The sequence below is a fragment of the Phyllostomus hastatus genome, unplaced genomic scaffold, assembly GCF_019186645.2.
Source record: "Phyllostomus hastatus isolate PE091 unplaced genomic scaffold, TTU_PhHast_1.1 phas_scaffold_397, whole genome shotgun sequence".
NCBI lineage: Eukaryota > Metazoa > Chordata > Mammalia > Chiroptera > Phyllostomidae > Phyllostomus > Phyllostomus hastatus.
In genome coordinates this window covers 5,267,775-5,282,996 of record NW_025334029.1, presented here as the reverse complement: position 1 = coordinate 5,282,996, position 15,222 = coordinate 5,267,775, and the positions used below count along the sequence as shown (strand labels likewise).

Genomic DNA, 15,222 nt, shown 5'->3' with positions numbered 1-15,222 from the left:
GCAAAAATAGCCTCTTCAACAAATGTTGTTGGGAGATCTGGACACCTACATGCAAAAAAAAGAAGCTCGATCAAGAACTTACACCATACACAAAAATAAATTCAAGGTAGATAAAAGACTTAAATATAAGTAATACCACCGTAAAAGTCCTAGAAGAAAACATTGTTAGGAGAATCTCAGATATTCCACACAGCAACATCTTTATGGATATGTCCTGTAAAGCAAGGGACATAAAGAAATGAATAAACAAATGGTACCTCATCAAATTAAAAAGCTTCTGCATGGCTAAAGAAAACACCATTAAAATGAAAACAGAACAACCTATTTGAGAAAACATATTTGCCCATGATACCTCAGACAAGGTTTTGATCTCCAAAATATGTAAAGAACTCACACGACTCCACTCCATGAAGACAAAAAGCCCAATTTAAAAATGGGCCAAAGACTTGAACAGACACTTCTCCAAGGAGGACATACAGAGGGCCCAGAGACATGAAACAATGCTCAGCATCACTAGCCATCAGAGAGATGTAAATTAAAATCACAATGAGATACCACCTCACACCATTCAGAATGGCCATCATAAACAAAGCAACAAACAACAAGTGTTGAACAGAATGAGGAGAAAAGGGAACCCTAGTGCACTGTTGGTGGAAATGCAGACTGGTGCAGCCACAGTGGAAAACAGTATGGAATTTCCTCAGAAAACTAAAAATGGAACTGCCTTTTGGCCTAGCAATTCCGCTGCTGGGATTATACCCTAAGAGCTCTGAAACACCAATCCAAAAGAACCTGTGCACCTCAATGTTCATGGCAGCATAATTTATGGTAGCCAAGCACTGGAAGCAACCTAAGTGCCCATCAGCAAATGAGTGGATCAAAAAACCATGGTACATTTACACAATGGAATTCTGTGCAGCAGAAAGAAGGAGCTCCTGCCCTTTGCAACAGCATGGATGGAACTTGAGAGCATTATGCTAAGTGAAATAAGCCAGGCAGTGAGGGACAAATACCACATGATCTCACCTTTAACTGGAACATAATCAACAAAAGAAAAAAAGGAAACAAAATATAACCAGAGACATTGAAATTAAGAACACTCTAACAATAGCCAGAGGGGATGGGGGAGGGGCAGTGGGGAGAAGGGTTTTCAGGAACTGCTATAAGAGCCACATGGACAAAACAAAATGGGAGGGTGAAAGCAAGGGAGGGAGGTGGGTTTGGAGGGAGTGTGGGGAGGGGTGGGGAGAAAATACAGACAACTGTAATTGAACAACAGTAAAATAATTTAAATTAAAAAAAAAGTGTCGCAGGTTTGATTCCCAGTTAGGGTACATGCCTAGGTTGTAGGCCATGACCCCCCAGCAACCGCACATTGATGTTTCTCTCTCTCTCTCTCTCTTCCTCTCTCCCTCCCTTCCTTCTCTAAAAAATAAATGAAATCTTTAAAAATAAATAAATAAAACTATGCTGCCAAATTGAAGGTCATGAAGATTTATCCCTTTGTTTTCTTCTACGTGTTTTATGGTTGTATTTCTTATATCTTTGATCCATTTTGAGGTAATTTTTGCATATGTTGTGAGTTAGGTGTACAACATCATTTTTTTTTTTTTTTGCCCGCGGATATCCAGTTGTTCAAGTACCATTTGCTAAAACTACAATTCTTTCCTCTACTGAGTTGTCTGGACATTCTTCTGAAAATCAGTTGACCATAAATATGAGGGGTTTGTGTGGAATGTGAATTCTATAATATTGATCTATATGTATATCATTATGTCAGTATCACACTGTTTTGTTTATTGTAGTTTTGTAGTATTTGAAATTGGGAAGTGTGACACTAATTTTGTTGTTTTTCAGTATTATTTTGGCTATTTAGGGTCCAATACAATTCCAAATGAATTTTAGGATTAGTTTATCCATTTCCAAAAAAAGGGGCAGAATCATTGAAATTATGGTAGGGTTTGCACAGAATATGGAGATTAATTTAGAATATTGCCATCTTAACAGTATTGAGTCTTCTAATCTATTAATTTTGGATGTCATGTCATTTTTTTAGGTCTCTTTAATTCATTTCAATGTAGGTTTGTAGCTCTTCATGTAAAAGTCTTTACACATCCTTGGTTAAATTTATTCCTAAGAATTTTATTCTTCTTGCTGCTACTGTAATGGAATCATATTCTTATTTTCCTTTTCAGATTGAGCATTGCTAATATTGTATAAAAATACAATTGATTTTTGTCTGTTAATCTCATATGCTGCAAGTTTCCTTAACTTACTGTCTAGTCGTTTTGGGGGGGGCGGGGATATAAGTCTGAATTCCTTAGGGTTCTATGTAAAAGATCATGTCATCTTTTACTAGACATCATTTTACTTCTTTCTTCCCAATCTAGACATTTTTTTTCTTTGTCTTACCTAATTTTCCTGGCTAGGACTTCCAACACAATATTGCATAGAAGTGGTGAGAGCAAACATCTGTATCTTGTTGCTGAGCTTAGGAGAAAAGCTTTCAATCTTTCATACTTAAGAATGATGTTTACAGTGGATTTTTCATAGATGTTCTTTATCGGGTTAAGGAAATTTCCTTCTACTCCTAGATAAAAATTTAGTGTTTTTATAATAAATTGATGTTAACTTTTGTGAAATGAGTTTTCTGCATCTATTGAGATGATATTGTTTTATTTCTCTTTGTTTATTAATATTGCATATTTCAATGATTGATTTTTCTTATGTTGAATTTACCCTTGCATTCCTGGAATAAATCCCACTGGGTCATGGCATATAACCCTAATATGCTGCTGGATTTGTTCTGCTTGTATTTTGTTGAGGATTTTGCATCTGTTCATAAGGCTTATAGGTTTGTAGTTATCTTGTGGTGGATTCATCTGGCTTTGTTATTAATGCCTGATAGAATGAATTACGGTCTTCCATTCTCTTCTTTTTGGAAGAGTTTAAGAAGAAGTGGTATTAATATTTCTTCAAACATTTGGTAAACATTACCAATGAAGTCTTCTGGCTCTGGGGTTTTCTTTTTGGAAAGTTTTTAAATTACTGATAAGTCTAGTCAGATTTTCTGTTTCTTCTTGATTCAGTTTTGATAGTTTGTGTATTAATGGGAATTTGTCCATTTCATCTAGGTTATCTAATTTATTATAATGCAGTTATTTATAGTATTCCTTAATACGCCTTTTTTAATTTCTGTTAGGTTGGTGGTAATATCCTCTCTGTCACTCCTGACATTAGTAACTTAGGTGTTTCTTTTTGTCTTGGACAGTCTGCTGCCAGATTGTCAATTTTGTTGAAAGAATCAACTTTTTGGTTTTGTTTATCTTCTTTATTATTATATATTCTCTATTTCATTGATTTATGCTTTAATAATTTCTTCCTTCTGCTTGATTTCGGTTTAGTTTCTTCTTCTGTTTCTAGTTTATTAATATGAAAGGATTAGTCTTTTCACTTGAGATTTTTAAAAATGTAGGTGTTTACAGCTACAAAGTTCCTTTTGAGCACTATTTCTACAACATAATTTTTGCTATATTGTATTTTCATTTTCATTCATCTCAAAGTGTTTTATAATTTCTGTTGTCATTTCTTCTTTGATCCTTTGGCTATTAGGACTTTGTTGTTTGATGTCCATATAATTGTGAATTTTCCAAATGACCTTCTCTTAATAATTACTATTTTCATTCTGTTGTTGTTGTAGAGTAGAATTTATATGAGTTGCCTCTTTTTAAGTATACTGAGATTTGTTTTTTAGCCCAGTATATGCTGCATGTGTAGTTGAATAGAATGTATTTCCTGTTATTGGGTGGTGTGTTCTATAGGTGTCTGGTAGGTCTAGTGTTGCTTGTCTTATATTTCCGTTTTGATTTTTCTAAACTGTCAGATTGTCTATTTTTCCCTTCAATTTTGTCATTTTTGCTTCATGTATTTTTGGGTTTTGTTGTTAGATACATATATGTTTAAAATTGTATATCTTCCTACTGGATTTATCCTTTCATCATTATAAAATGTCACTCTTTGACTCTTCTAATAATGTTTGTCCTAAAGACTATTTTATCTGATATAGTTATTCCAGCTCTCATATGGTTACTATTTGCATTCCATAGCTATATCCATTCTTTTACTTTCAATTAATTTCTATTTTTGCTGTTTTTTCCCTTAGTAGTCAATAATTATTGAGTGATTGCTGTATATAAACCTAAACTGGTTACATCCCTGCCTTTCCTGTTACTTAATTTTTCCCCTCTAATACTTTCAATAGTTGTAACAGTTACAGCATAGTCTTGATACTTAAAAAAAGAAACTATTGGACAGTATGTGCATGGTATGACATGTAATTGATGTGAAAGAATTCCATAATTTTAATGGAATATGGATAAGTCTATACCCTAATATTTACAGTAGTTAATACACTGATATAGAATATTTCCTTGGTATTATAACCACTTTCAGTTTATAAGACACTCCTATACTCAACTGGGAACATAACCTCCATCTATACATGGGCAGTAGTGTCTATAGTTATGCTGCCAGGTTGATAGTGATGGAAACAAAAGCTTGAAGCTCTCAAGGGTCATGCTTAAGCTCTGGAACTCACTGGACCATGTGGTCATTTCCAGCAGATCTGGGATGAAGCCCCAGCTCCACTAATCTCCCAGTCTCATGTAGGACCACACCTGCCTCACCACCCATCCTCTGAAGAAAAATGACCAGAACTTGTTGCATTTAAACCTTCTATATATTTTTGTCATCCTTCAGTAAATGATTCCAAGAGGCCATAGAAGGATCTCAAGGACCAAGACAAGGGTACTCTACTTATGATGTGACTTTCCTGAGCTGTGAAGTGGCTGCTATATTTTGTTACTAAATATGTTCCCTTTGCTATCTCCTTTCCCTCTTCTAGAGAGATGGGACCATGTCAGCACCACGACCAAGAGGCCAGGATCTACCACAGCTCCGGCAAAGCCTGCAGGTAACTCACTGCTCTGAGGAAGGCAGTGAAGAAAGACCACATGGAGCTCCCCCCGGGGGTAGTGGCCAAATGAGCTACCTCTCATTTAACTAATTGACTTTCTCTTTTATGAAGCAAGTGATTTTGACTTGGCTGATGCTTTAGATGATTGGAATGATCAAGATGATGGCCACAGGAAACCAAATGTAGGAGGAAGAGGTAAGTGGTAGGTGGTTGAAAGCACTGGTCAGCACTGTAGCTACCTGGTTGATTTGCAGCTCATTAACTACAACAGTCCACAGAGCTACTCCTGGCCTGGCAGAGCTGGGAGCACTTCAAGACATGGGAGAACCCTATAACAGTATACTCAAACTTTTTTGGATTCCCAAAATTATTGGGGATCTCAAGGGATTTTGGTTATATGGGTTACATCTATCAATATTTATCATCTTTGAACTTAAAACTAAAAATTATTTATTAATTAAAAATGAACTACATGTTAGTATAAACAGCATACATGTTAGTAAAAATGTTAGTAAAAATAGCATGCATGTTATATATAGCATATTTTTAAGGCCAGGGGTTTTTATTTTTTATTTATGTAATTTTTTAAAGATTTTATTTATTTTTAGTGGGGAAGGGAGGGAAAAAGAGAGGGAGAAAACATCAATGTGTGAGATTGCCTGTCACACACCCACTACTGGGGACCTGATCCGGGATCTGCAACCCAGGCATGTGACTGTTTGGTTTGCAGGCCGGTGCTCAATCCACTGAGCCACACCAGCCAGGGTGGGATTTTATTTTTTATTAATTTATTTTTAAAGGGATGGCAAGGGAGGGAGAAACAGATGGAGAGAAAGATCAATTTGTTGCATCATATGCACCCTGACTGGGCACCAAACCCAGAACCTAGGCATGTGCCCTGACAAGGAACTGAACTGCGACCACTCAGTTTGCAGGATGACACCCAATTAATTGAGCCACACTGGTCACTGCTAAATAGCATTTTGTGAGAAATAACTATGCTTGGCAAGACAAAAAAGGAATTTAGTAAAAAGATTTTTTGTACATAGTTGCCAATTTGTATGATGGCTGTCTTAGTGGAAGAACTAGAGTCTCACAGCTGGATCTGGATTGTTGCAATGGTTGAAGTATATGAAGGAAATCTAACTTCAAATTGATATGCCACTGGAAAAGGGAGGAATATTTTAATAAACTTTTAAGATCATTGTGGACATTCTTTGATAAGACACTAAAAATAAACTCAACCTGTGGTTGTTTCTTTGAGGTTAAGCGAAGCGTGGAATGTGAAACTGTATCAATGAACTTCCCATTGTTGAATTAGACCCCACAGAACTCTCCTGCACTTTCAATGGAACTTTTACCCATTCTTGATTTTGTAGTGTTCATTGGTCATTTGGAAAATATTGGTGTCTCCAGGTCATTTGACCTTACAAATAATGCCACATTTCATTATGTAACACTCACAATTCACTTTTGTTAATATTACCATCCATCTCATTAGAAAAAGTATTTATTTATTTATTTGTTTGTTTTCTGTGTGGGATGGTTGATCTTGAGCCTTCAGTGAGCAAGCTGGCCCCATGGGAGCAATAGCCATCTTATTTGTGGTCCTTCTCACACTCGAAGTAATGGGATATTATATAGGATGTGTGTATTAGTGGGAGGGAATCTTGGCAGCCATTTTAGAATTTTGCCTACCACATTCATCAAAGACATTCTTAAGTGGCAGTCATTTTCTGGGGGTGTTGGGCAACATTAACTTAAGTTTCTTGTCACTGTAAAATGTTTTTTGGCATTGAAGTGTATATATTTTTCTTTCCAGGTATTTCAGACAAGGATCTCGAAGACGTATTAAGGGGTGGTGACTACAAACCTGACAAGGGTAGAGGTAGGAGTATTGATCTGTCCGAGTACCTTATTCTCATTCAAAATATGATTACATAGTCACTAGGTGGATTGAGCCATTCTTAGCCTTTGGTCTGGTAGTTCCCAGACATCCCTGCTTGCAACTTCTGGTTCACTTGGAATGATGGGGGATGTGCAGCTTAAGGAGGAGAGTTTATAAGACAATTTGGAAAAGCCACACATTTCCCCTGATGTTCATTAACCCACAGTGCTGCATGGGTTAAAGTCTCTATACTAGGAAAAATTATTTTCCAAGGTGGTACAAGTTAGAGTAACTGACAGTCACAGGACTCATTGGGAAGATGTCCTCCACCTGGGGAGCCTATGACCCTTAGGATTGGAAAAGCAAAAATCATTGTGACAAGACTTTTTAAAGAGACCCATAGCAAGTCAAACATCTTTTAAAATACGTTTTTACTTTTACATAGTTTAAGACCCACAAGAAATTGTAAAAATTGTTCAGGGATATTCCTGTGTACCTGTCACCTAGTTTCCCCTATCTTACATAAAGATAGAACATTGTCAAAACCAGGAAGCTGATATTGGTACAATATTGTTATAAAGTATAGACTTTATTTATTTTTTAATCTAATCTTTATTGTATTTTTCCATTACCATTTATAGAGTTTATTTAAATTTCATTACATTTCTCATGCACTTGTGTATGTGTGCACATGTATGCATGTGGGTCTATTAAATTGTATCACAGGTGTAGATTTTAGTAACCATGAGCAAAATTAGGATGCAGAGCTGTTCCATCACCAGGCAATTTCCTCATGCTAGCCCTTCATAGTCACATCCTCCCCCGATGCCAGATATCTTTAATTCCCCCAAATGCTAAAGATGTAAAACTTTTATCATACTGTATGTCAGGATTTGACCCTAGTATGGAGAAAATGTGAGCCAGAACTGATATGACAAAACAGATTATGGTTGTGATTTGTAATTATTACTTATGGTTGTAACCTATTATAATGGTACATTAAGATTGCAACTTGTTGTATGTTGGTCAGTCATTATAACATTCATGGTGGTAACCTGTTCTGATGGCAAGTTGTGGTTGTAACTTGTTGTGATAGTAAGTTGTTGCATTTATAAAAAGTTATGAGTGTATCTGGTTGTAATCCTGGCTGTGGTACTATCATTTTCTCCCTTCTTGCAGGAACTGTATGCGTTTCATAGGGGAGCAGTGTTCTCTTATAATTAAAGAATACCACAGTCAAATCTCTCTTCACAACACCTTTCTAGACAGTGTCATCTTGAGTAAAAAGCTCTAAAGCCTCTAAATACAACTTGAAGATGTCAGGAGAACATGGAATATTTAAATGGCAAACCCAGCAAATGAGTCAGTTACTCCTGGGTGATAAATGGTATTTCCAGATTGGGAGATGAGGGCAGTAGTAGTGTATGTACACACACATATGAATAGAAGTCCGAATATGTCAAGGGGGTTCCTTATTAAAAGTACATGCTTTAGCAAGGAGGAAGTGTTAGGAAATTCTTTAATTAGGATCATATTGGAACTTCTCTTGTAAAGAATAATCAATTGTTAGCTTAAGTTACACCCTCCATCATTATAGATGTCAATAAAAGAAAATAAAAAGGGTCCCAGCAAAAATACACGTGGGAAACTGAAACATAGCTATGATAAGCACATGATAAAATTCTCAGACACTATCCTCTGTGTCAACATATTAGTGCCATGAGTGAAGATAAAACTTCACATTTAAGTAAATGATGATCTTTGGCCTAAAAACAATCATAATCCATACATTTTTCCAAGCTTGGGTCTTAGGCACATGGACTCAACTGTAGTTTTGGAGTGTATTTTGAAATAATGTTATCTGTTATGTATTTTTTCTCAAGAAAACATTTATTCTGGCCTTATAGGAACCCCATATTTTTTCTGTAAGTCACAGTGACAGTCTGTTAGCAGATTGCATCTGCTGTCCCACCTCCCTATTAAATCCTTCTTGAGTTTACTGGTTGATGGCTTGCTAAGGCTAAAGAAGCTGCTGGCTCTCTCTATTCACTTGCCACTGAGATTGCCACATTAACTGACAAAGTGACAAGCCATATGGGTCCCATTTAGCAGCTTCCGTACAGTTGCTGGCTTTTGTGACCTATTCACCCCTCCCCAGTTGAACTAATCCAGGGGAAAGGGAAATGAGAGCAACCCTGGGCAAAAAGGCCAGATTCCAGCTATTCTCACTGTTTCCTGAAATGACTGTCTTTGATTATCCAGGGTTAGAGTGGCTTTTTCAGGAGATGATTTATTGAACTCCTCATTCCCTCATGCCAGAAGTCCTCCCCTCAGTAGCTTTTGAATCCGGAATGTTTTTTTCTCTTTGCCTCCCCTCAAGCCCAGGATGATTACCTTAACCTCTTAACTGGTTCCTGGACTCAGTTTGTCTTCCATACAGCTGCCAGAGAGAACTATCAGGGAACTGATCTTGTCAGACTTCTGCTTAAAATAATTGTGAAAAAATAAAAAGATAGCCCAATTTAAAAACTGCCATAAGATTTGAAGGGGAACTTCAGAAAAGAGGTTATATGAAGATGCTTAAAATCATTTTCTTTAAGAAAATGCAAATTAAAACCACATGAGATATCACAGCACATCCACAAGTATGACTAAACTTAGACTGAAAATACCAAATGTTGGTCCAGATATGGAGCAACTGAAACTCTCATATATATTGTTGGTAGGAATGTAAAGTTTCTTATAAAACTGAACATAGACCTATCTAGTGACCTAGCAATTTCACATATTCATGAGAAGAGTTGTAAAAATGCTCATGGCAGCTTTATTCATAATAGAAAAAAAAACGGGGAATAGCCCAAGTATCAATAGGAAAATAAGTGGATAAGCTATTTGTGATACACTTATATACTCATATGATGGAATGAATTACTGATACACATAAAAACATGGATGTATGTCAAAAACATTATGCTGAGTGAAAGAAGCCAAAGAAAACAAGAGTACATACTATATGAGCCCAAACATGTGAAGTTGTTATAATTTCAAAATAACTTTTGTGTTAGAAATGAGATCCATGCTTACCAGGACTGGGATGTGATTGGGCAGGGACATGAGAGAACTTTCTGGGATGATGCTAACATTCTGTGTTTTAGTGGGAATATGAGTTTTGCAGGTACATTCATCTACCAAGACATCAAACATAAGATTTGTTTATTTTACTATATGTAAAATTTACCTTAAAATTTTCATGAAAAGGAATCAAGCAAATGTGGAGCTCTATATAATGTGTTTAGAGGTGAAGTGTACTGATGTCTGTGACTTACTTTGAAATGCATCACAGAAATAAGAGAGGAGTGGATGGACTTATGATAAAGCAAATAATGCAAAGTGTTCATTATAGAATCCAGATGGTAGATATGAGTGTTCACTGTACAATGCTTTCAGCTTTTTTGAATGTTCAAAAATTTTCTTAATTATATGTTAGGGAAATTTGTTTAAAGAAGCAAAAAAACACCCCAAAAATGTCTTTAATGGCTGCCCACTGCCTACAAGATAAATTGAAGCCCCTTAGCCTTCTGCCCTACCTTTCTGCCCTGGACTGCCAGATTCCTTTCATCTCCAAACATACAAATGAACTGGTAGTTCATATATTTGTGCCTTCACATTCTGTTTCTCTAAAAATCCTTTCTTCCACTAGATGAATTCCCTTCATTCCCCAGAAAGTGCTACACTACTCATCCTTTAAGAGATACCTCAGAGATCACGTCTTCTCTGGAGGCTCGTCCCCTGTGTGGCCCTGTTTCCCCTTCCCCAGCTTGGCTCTGTGGCACAACATCCATTTCCTACCTCTGGGTTCTCCTAGGCCCTCTTATTCCTGCTGGTATAGGATAACACTTACCATACAAGTCACGCTAGAGACACACATATCCTTATCACTGCAGATAGATTTGGCTTCCTGAAGGCAGGCACATTTTTGCTTGTGTATTCCTGATACCCCCAATAAATGCACTGAAATGGGGAGATTAGGATAGAACAAACACCTGACTTTGTTCTCCACCCTGTTGTGCACACCTCCCCTTGAAGGGAAGGGTGACACATTTGATTGTCTATGCTGATAACCTTCTAAGCCATATTAGTGGTGGGGGTCATGGCATGAAATGCTTTTTCCTGGATCTCAAAGGGAGTGAGGGAGCCCTGGGCAATCCATGTAGCTGCCTGAGTGTGTGTGTACTCTTATTATGTGAACTCTGTGATCTGATCTGTAAATTCAGCTTCTCCACCCCTAGCTAAACTTTAAGGTGGCTTCAGGCCATGTTTTTAACATAGTACATGGAAGCCCTGACTTTGAAGGTGCTGGTGTACTTGTCTAGCTCCTTCATAAAGTGAATGCTTTACCTGATCTTCCTTTATCTCTTTGTATCTATTCTCAATTGGTAAAGGACCTGGAGGGGAATAGGGGTGTCATTAACATACTCAGATCACCCCCTACTGGCATGTTGGTCAGAAAGCTCTTAATAAGTTGACCCACAAAATCAACTGGGGATGAGAGAGAGGTTGGCCTTGGTGGAGAGAGTGGATCAGAGAGGGAGCAGAGTGAGACAGGCCATTGCTCATGCTTTCTCCTGTCTAATACAACAGCCTTTCCATCCTCAGAGAGAGTCCTTCTGCCCTCCTTAAAGATCATTCTGGGATAGCAGCTATCCATGGCTCCTACTAGGTATTTTATCACCTGCTTATTCTCTCTGGACCTTCCCTGAACTTCTGGGTCTGTGCATAGCTAGCATTTTGATAACCAGTTTGCTGTGGCAGTCCTTGGAGCCTTGGATGGTAGAGGGTGGGTGTCTTCAGGGCAGGCCTTTCTTCTCTTCAATAGCAAATCCTCCTGCATTGCAGAGAACACCATAAAGAGAGGAGAACCACTTGTAACTTTTTCTTGGAGGTCTAAAGTTGAAACTTTATATGCAGCATCTAGTACTCCACTGTGCTGATGCCTTTCTTTGTGTCAGCATCTGCCACTGGATCTAGCAGCCTACATGATAGGTTCATTGTTATATGCTACTTGTTTCTTACTACAAGTTTGGGCTCACAGGGCAGGAAATGCTATATCATTTCTTTTATTTAGAAAAGAAAATTTAACCTGGCTGGCGTAGCTCAGTGGATTGAGCGCGGGCTGGGAACCAAAGTGTCCCAGGTTCGATTCCCAGCCAGGGTACATGCCTGGGTTGCAGGCCATAACCCCCAGCAACCGCACATTGATGTCCCTCCCTCTCTCTCTCTCTATCTCCCTCCCTTCCCTCTCTAAAAAAAAAATAAATAAATCTTAAAAAAAAAAAGAAAAGAAAATTTAATATTAGGATCAAATTGAGTGCCTTTTTACTCCCACATGACAATTTTTAAGGCCTCAACATGTAGTTCTTAAACACTGAGGCAAGAATCAAAACACATACTTTAAAAGGAGATACAAATATTCTCTTACAGATGTGTCTGGGTCACACATATTGGTTGTCTGAAGATGTCCCCTAGTGTGAAGCATGAATGCTGTCACCTTTAGTTACCAGGATTAAATGAGAAGATGGTCTTGGCTGTGGTCAGTTAGTTGACTGAAACTTTATGTATCCACTTTGGTTTTCAGGAGGAACCTGCAGGAGCTCCTGACTTTTATTTCTTTGCAGAGCTTTTCCTAAACAGCTTCTTCTGCTCTCCCCACTTGCCTAGCAGGTACCTAGACTCAGAAGACTGCTTTCTGCCTTTGGCTTTTCATTTTATTTCTACTATAATACCACACATGGGAAGCCTTGCTTAGGCCTGTGTGCATGTTCCCTGCCTAAAACCTCCAGTCTTCTGGAGTTTTTCAGGCCCCCAGGTTTCTTCACTGTTTTTTAAACAATTTTTTTCATTTAATTTATTGGGGTTATTGTGGTAGGATATACATAAAATTTGCCATTTTAACCATTTTAAGTGTACTTTAAGTGGTATTAAGTACATTCATGATATTGTGCAGTCATCTCCATCATCTATCTATGAACCTTCCTAATCTGAAACTCTTTATCAGTTAAGCAATTATATCCCTAATCTGGTGAAGGAAAGATACACAAGTCTTTCCTTTCCAGGAAACTCAGAGTCTCAAACAAGTTGGACCCAAAGAAGCCCACACTAACACACATCATAATTAAAATGGCAAGGCTTAAAGACAAGGAGAGAATCCTAAAAGCCATAAGAGAAAAGCAAGTAGTTACCTAGAAGGGGGCACCAATTAGACAATCATCTTATTTGTGAACAGAAACATTTGATGCCAGAAGGGAGTGGTGTAAAATATTCAAGGTAATGAAAAGCAAGGACCTACAACCAAGACTAGTTTACCCAGCAAGGCTATCATATAAAGTCAAAGGAAAATAAGAAGCTTCCTAGACAAGAAACAGCTAAAAGAGTTTGTTAACACCAAAGCAGTACTGCAACAAATGTTAAATGGCTTGCTTTAAAAAAAAAAAAAAAAGAAAAAGAGAAAGAAAAAAAAACAGAGGAAAGTAGTCTAACAATAAAATGACACTAAATACATATCTATCAATAATTATCTTAAATGTAAATGGCTTAATCAATGTCCAAACTGTTGGTGTCTCTGGACCACACTGGAAGAAGAGTTGTCTTGGGCCACACATTAAATACATTACAACACATAATCACAAAAAAATCTCATAATGTTTTAAGTAAATTTACGATTTTGTGTTGGGCCACATTCACAGTCATCCTGGGTTGCATGTGGCCTGTAGGCCACAGGTTGGACACCCCTGGTAAATGCTCCAACCAAAAGATATAGGGTAGCTGACTGGATAAGAAAACAAGAAGCTGAACACAGCCTCTCACAACAATGCCAACTGGTACACTGATACAAATGGGTTCCTAGAACACTCAGTAGTATGGAAAACCTGTACTACAAGGGGCCTACCCTACAGAAAATAATTTTGGATGTTTTTGGGTACCCTCCGTCTATATCAGCAAAAATATTACTACACGAGATATCTGAAATGTTACTGCCTCTGTTTTCCTCTAGAATTTTTATGGTACATGACTTTAAGTCTTCTATCCATTTTGAGCTTATTCCAGTATATGGTATAAGTTGGAGGTCTAGTTTCATTTTTTTGCAAGTACTAGTCCATTTCTCCCAACACCATTTATTGAAGAGACTCTCTTTATTCCTCTCTATGCTCTTGCCTCTTTCATCAAATATTAATTGACCATAGAGGGACATGGGTTTATTTCTGGGCTCTCTGTTCTATTCCACTGATCTATGTGTCTGTTCTTAAATTTTTGGAATACTTATTCTAGATGTATGAAATATGCCACTGGTATTTTAATAGGAATTGCATTGAATCTGTAGATTGTTTTGAGTAGTATGGACACATTAATAATGTTAATTATTCCAATCCATGAATATAGTATATTCTTCCATTTATTTGTATCTTTCTCAATTTCTTTCTTAAGTGTCCTATAGTTTTCTGAATACAAATCTTTTGCCTCCTTTGTTAAATTTATTCCTAGATACCTCTTTTTTGTTGCAATAGTAAATGGGATTGTTTTCTTAGTTTCTCTTTCTGATAGTTCATTACTGGTGTATAGAAATCCCATTGATTTCAGAGTATTGATTTTGTATCCTGCTACTTTGCCAAATTAATTTATTAAAGTCTAGTAGCTTTTTGGTGGAGCCTATAGGGTTTTCTATGTACACTCTCATGCCATCTGCGAATGACAGTTTACTTCCTCCTTTCCAATTTGGATGCCTTCTATTTCTTCTGCTTGTCTGATCACCGTGACTAGGACTTCCAATACTGTGTTGAATAAGAGTGGTGAGAGCAGACATTTCTGTCTTCTTCCTGATGTTAGAAGAAACAGTTTTAGTTTTTGCCCATTGAGCATGATTTTGGCTGTAGGTTTTTTGTATATAGCCTTTATTATGTTGAGGTATAATCCCTCCATTCCCACTTTGCTGAGAATTTTTTATCATAAATGGGTGCTGGATTTTTGTCAAATGCTTTTTCTGCATCTATTGATATGATTATATGATTTTTATCTTCCATTTTGTTTATGTAATATATCACGTTTATTGACTTGCGAGTATTGTACCAACCTTGCATCCTAGGGATAAATCTCTCCTGATAATGGTGTATGATCTTTTTAATGTATTGCTGGATCTGGTTAGCTAGTATTTTGTTTAGGATTTTTGCATTAACATTCATCAGAGATATTTGGCCTATAGTTTTCTTTCTTTCAAAGTATAGTTTACAGTTTGTAGTGTCTTTATCTGGTTTTGGAATTAGGATAATACTGGCCTCATAAAAAGAGCTTGGGAATCTGCCCATCT

At 37.1% G+C, this 15,222-nt stretch overlaps 1 protein-coding gene across 2 annotated transcripts in view; it reads left to right on the top strand.

Moving 5' to 3' along the window:
• The window catches only part of CD99L2 (CD99 molecule like 2), a 132,758-nt gene that overhangs the window by 92,785 nt on the left and 24,751 nt on the right, over positions 1 to 15,222 (top strand). For both annotated transcript variants that reach the window (XM_045820482.1, XM_045820483.1), the window contains exons 3-5: positions 4,904 to 4,972; positions 5,087 to 5,170; positions 6,798 to 6,863. In XM_045820482.1, the coding sequence (XP_045676438.1) occupies positions 4,904 to 4,972; positions 5,087 to 5,170; positions 6,798 to 6,863 (219 nt within the window). The remainder of the gene's footprint in view (positions 1 to 4,903; positions 4,973 to 5,086; positions 5,171 to 6,797; positions 6,864 to 15,222) is intronic.